Here is a 4,950-nt window from a genome sequence, read left to right on the forward strand (position 1 = left end):
TATATATATATATATATATGGATGTGGTTGTGTTTGTGTCTATGTTTGTCCCCCACCACCGCTTGACAACCTGTGTTGGTGTATTTACCTCCCCGTAAGTTAGCCGTTAGGTAAAAGAGCCCGATCGAATAAGCACTAGGCTTAAAAATTAAATCCTGGGGTCGATTTGTCCGACTAAAGGCGATGCTCCAGCATGGCCGCAATAAATAAGTAAAAGATAGAAGATGGAAGATAACAGATAAATATGAAATAAGTTCAGTAAGGAGAATTGAAGTTTATGCTTCCTTTACATCGAGTCACTTTCGAAGGGGTCGAGAACGAATTCGTTGAACACGACAGCTAACGTGCGAAGTGTTTCCCATTCGTGTAGACACTCAATCGAATTATTTTAATTAGCAACAATTAAACTTCTTAAAGATTACTTACCCATTTATAAAAATAATGAGTGTTAATACTCTGGCGAGAGGGTCTTTGAATATTGTATGGAACCCTTCTTGTTTAACAGCAACATTCTTCGGCGTTATTTCCACCTCAAGCGTTCTGTTTTCATTGCCATCGGCGCTGTTTAATGGAACCATAACTGCTGTCTGTACACTATTTTCCCAAACCATATCAAAATCAACGTGATTTTCCTTCGCTGCTCTCTTTATTATTTTCTTACTTTTTTCCAAGTCACCATTATTAAGAAGCCAACGCAAAGACTCTTCTAGGTACCTGAAAGTTTCAGCATGGGCAATTATCAGAAACGTTTCGTTATTTCTCTTTCAATTATCACTGTATTGTGGCAATGCTTTTAAAATGGAAACAAAAGGAATAAATAGGAATTAAAATATATTAGAATGAAAAAGATATATACTCTATGATCTAAAATTATATAACATAGATATTTAAAATTTAAAAAGACGTTTTTTTAATCAAGCTCCATAATGCAGTCTACTATATGCTACAATCGAATATAATTTATTCATTTCGAGAAGACAACAATGTTACTATTTTAATCAAGGACTACCAAAGTTCCAACGTTTTGTTTCGAATTTCCCGCATCTGGCGTCTAGAATATTAATATTATTGCAATCATTTGGAAGGCAGCAAACTAACAGAATCGTTAGCACACCAGATAAAATACTTGGTGGCATTTCGTCCATCATTACGTTCTGAGTTCAAATACTGCGCTCGGAGTCGACTAAATAAGCACCAGCTGAGACCTGGGGTTAGAGTAATCGACTGGCCCCATTCTTCCAAATTTCAGGCGTTGTACCTATTGTAGAAGAGATTAGTACGATCATTCGACTTTTCTTTCGCCACCCGGGGTCGATAAAATAAAGTACTAGTTAGGTATTGTAGTCGATGAAATCGACTAACACCAGTCAGCAAAATTGCAGGCCTTGTGCTTACAATACGAAGGATTATTGTTGTTGTTGTTGTTATTATTATTATTATTATTATTGAGACAGCGAGCTGGCAGAATTGTTAGCACGCTGGACGAAATGCTTAGCGATATTTCGCCCGTTGCCACGTTCTGAGTTCAAATTCTGCCGAGGTCTACATTGTCTTTCATCTTTTTGGGTTCGATTAATTAAGTACCGGTGAAGCACTGGGGTCGATGTAATCGACTATCCCCCTCCAAATTTCAGGCCTTGTGCCTATAATAGAAAGGATTATTATTATTATTATTATTATTATTATTATTATTATTAAGAAGGCAGCGACCTGGCAGATTCGTTAGCATGCTGGATGAAGTGCTTAGTGGTACTTCATTCAGTCGCTACGTTCTGAGTCCAAATTCCCTCGATAAAATAAGTACTTGTTGAACTTATCAAGGTAATCAACTTATCCTCTCTCCGAAATTGCTGACCTTGTGCCAACGTTTGAAACAATAATGATAATAATAATAATGATAATAATAATAATAATAATAATAATCGTTATCATATCGATACGCGCTCTTTTGCTGACGAAAAGATAGTTAAATTTTAAGAATTTTATATCGCCTGTCCATTTAAAATGCTATTTTTAAAATGAAATATCTTTAGTTTGAATACAACATTTCTTCACGTCAAATTTCATTTTCAGAAAAAAAAAATTATGTTACATTAGAGGCTTTTTAACGGAATAAATTATTGAAATTTCTGTTGTATAATTCTCGGCACCAGACCAATTTTCTCAGAGTGTGAGTACGGCCTATTAACCTGATTCTAGTTGAATATGAATTACCGATGAAGTTACAAGTATTTTTACTACTAGTGCACTTATGTTTCTACTAATTCCTCGTCCGTTTCTTGCCGATTCACAATCGGTAAATAACGTAAAGTAGGGAGCCGTTTTAGATCAATATATTACAGTTGTTATTCTATTAAATCTGTCCCATTAAAAAAACTTTCCATTTTTCCCTTCCTCGCAAAGTCAGAGAGTTGACTCAGATTTTTCGTTCATTATTGGACAATTTCGGACGAATAAGTATCAAGCAGTTGAATAAATGTATTATACATAAAATATTGGATCATTTTATGATTTTGTGAAAGGGAAATGGGAAATCGTGGCGTCATTTCCTTTCTCATGGACAAGGAAAATTAAAATGGCGTCAGCGGGATTCATCTCTTTCATGTAGTGTTACAAACTTTACATGTATAGCGAATTTGTTAATTATCAACCAAAAGAGAGAAGAGGCAACAGAAGCAGCAGTGCGTCGCACTAAATGTGCAGTATTTAGTTTGGCATTTGTCAACGTTCTGTATTATATTTCGAGGTTAACTTTGCCTTTCATCCTTCCAAGGGTCATAAAACAAACATCAGTCGTAAACCGAGACGAATTTAAATGACTACACACTTATCAAAAATATGAAGAGCTGTTGCCAATATAATTAACCACATAAAGCAGCGAGCTGTCAGATCCTTAGCACGCCGGGCAAAATGCTTAGCGACATTTCGTCGTCTTTATTTTCTAAGTTCAAATACTGCCGAGGTTGACTTTGCCTTTCATCTTTTCGTGGTCGATAAATTAAGTACCAGTATTGGAGTCGATGTGAACGACTATCCCCCTCCCCTCAAATTCTAGGCCTTGTGTCTATAGTAGAAAATATTATTATTATTATTATTATTAAGTTAAAGCGGCGAGCTGGCAGAATCGTTAGCACGCTGGACGAAATGCTTTACAGCATTTCGTCGTCTTCTGAATTCAAATGCCGCCGAGGTCGATCTTGCCTTTCATTCTTTCGGGGTCGATAAAATAAGTACCAGCTGAGCACTGGAGTCGATGTAATCGACTTATACCCCCACCCCCAAATTGCCGACCTTGTGCTAAACATTGAAATCAATATGATTAATCATTAAATAAAAACATAAATGCAATTATAATATTCATTTGTTGTTTGACCCTAGATGAGTCTTCATCGATCAAACCAAAGAATTCCAACCGTGACCAACTCGCCTATTCTTTTTCCGGTCTATTGTACAGAGGGATACATTATCCTTTGTGATTTGAGGGAAGTTTGGCTGGTATTTATAACAGCTCGGAGTGGATCTAATTTTATTCGTCAGCAGTGTGATTTCCAATCTATCTCGCAGATAAGAAGCTATTCGCTGATTAACTCTGAGATCGGTTGTTTATTTTTTTAAAATTAATATATTAATTTCTGATAGCTTCGAACCTAAAATTAATCCCATGCTAACCGGAAAGACTTCAGCCGTGGGGAATTCAAATAAAATTGCAATAATGGTCATTTTTATTTATTTATAATATTTATTTATTTATTTATTTATAATAAAAAATTAAAAAATAAAATGAAAATTACCAAAAATGAAAAAGTGCCATTGCATGGAAAATACAGAATACTTGCACATTTACCCTCCAACTGTAATTCCGAAGCAGGTACGAGATTGGTGCCAAAGGTAAGACACAGATGCCCCACGTGACACCGGTCATACCACACATTAAAGTTCGATTTTTAACGGGAAACAATTCCAACATTAATGTATAGGCCGATACTAACAGACCCTAGGGAAGACAAAAATAATAATAATAATGATAATAATAATAATAATAATAATAATAATAATAATTGAGAAAGAAAACAAATTATGCTGGATCATAGATATAGCATGCCCAGCTGACAACAAGGTATGCGATAAGGAAGAAAGAAAAGTTGAGAGATATGACAGGTTAGCTTGGAAAGTTAAGCAGTTGTGGTCGATGAAAAAGGTAGCAATAATACCAATAATTGTTGGAGTCCTGGGAACAGTGAGCAAAAATCTCGAGAAGTACGTGGAAGAAATAGGGGCTGCAATAAGGGTGGAGCACTTGCAGAAAACAACACTACTAGGAACCGCTCGAATACTCCGGAAGGTGCTCGAAAAATAAGAGGCGTTACCTTAGTTCACTGATAGTAAACAGCTGACACTGTAGTACATCTCCAGCGTTAGAAGCTGTACAAAGGCGGCAACGACGACGACGACGACGATGACGATGACGATGATGATGATGATGATGATGATAGGTCATATGTAAACAAACATAAGTTTGTTTTTGGAACGTTGAAATGTATTGTAGAACAAGTAGAAAGATATATTTTCAACGCGTAAATACTGAACAGTTTATATAAAGGATAAAATCCTTTTAAGAGCAGAAAAATTTGTCAGCAACCAATGATTACCGACAAATATTTTTCTGCTCTTGAAAGAATTTTATTCTATATATATACTGTTCAGTATTTACGCGTTGAAAATATATCTTTCTACTTGTCCTACCATAATAATAATAATAATTAATAATAATAATTAGATTGGTGAAGAAGGATATTAAAGACAATATTACGTTTAGGCGTCTTTTAGGTAAATGCAGGTGATTTGTTTCCAGTCTAAATGATAACCTCACATTTCTTCATTCTCCGGGGAAGAGTCAGGTCTAACACGTTAGGTTCTACACATCTCATATCAAATACTCTTATCGGACTC

General features: G+C 35.5%; 1 protein-coding gene across 3 annotated transcripts in view; it reads right to left on the bottom strand.

Annotated features, from left to right (window-relative positions):
* The window catches only part of LOC106867567 (solute carrier family 22 member 21), a 23,047-nt gene extending 19,051 nt beyond the window's left edge, over positions 1-3,996 (bottom strand). Inside the window, exons 1-2 of one of the 3 annotated variants that reach the window (XM_014912477.2) lie at positions 3,792-3,996; positions 427-714 (exon numbers count right to left, since the gene is read on the bottom strand). In XM_014912477.2, the coding sequence (XP_014767963.1) occupies positions 427-714; positions 3,792-3,967 (464 nt within the window). In that variant the 5' untranslated portion in view covers positions 3,968-3,996. Of the gene's footprint in view, positions 1-426; positions 791-3,791 lie in introns of all 3 variants that reach the window. The other 2 variants (XM_014912478.2, XM_052971943.1) reach the window with 2 other exon arrangements.
* Between the last annotated feature and the right edge of the window lie 954 nt (positions 3,997-4,950).

This window comes from Octopus bimaculoides, chromosome 11, assembly GCF_001194135.2.
Source record: "Octopus bimaculoides isolate UCB-OBI-ISO-001 chromosome 11, ASM119413v2, whole genome shotgun sequence".
Classification (NCBI taxonomy): domain Eukaryota; kingdom Metazoa; phylum Mollusca; class Cephalopoda; order Octopoda; family Octopodidae; genus Octopus; species Octopus bimaculoides.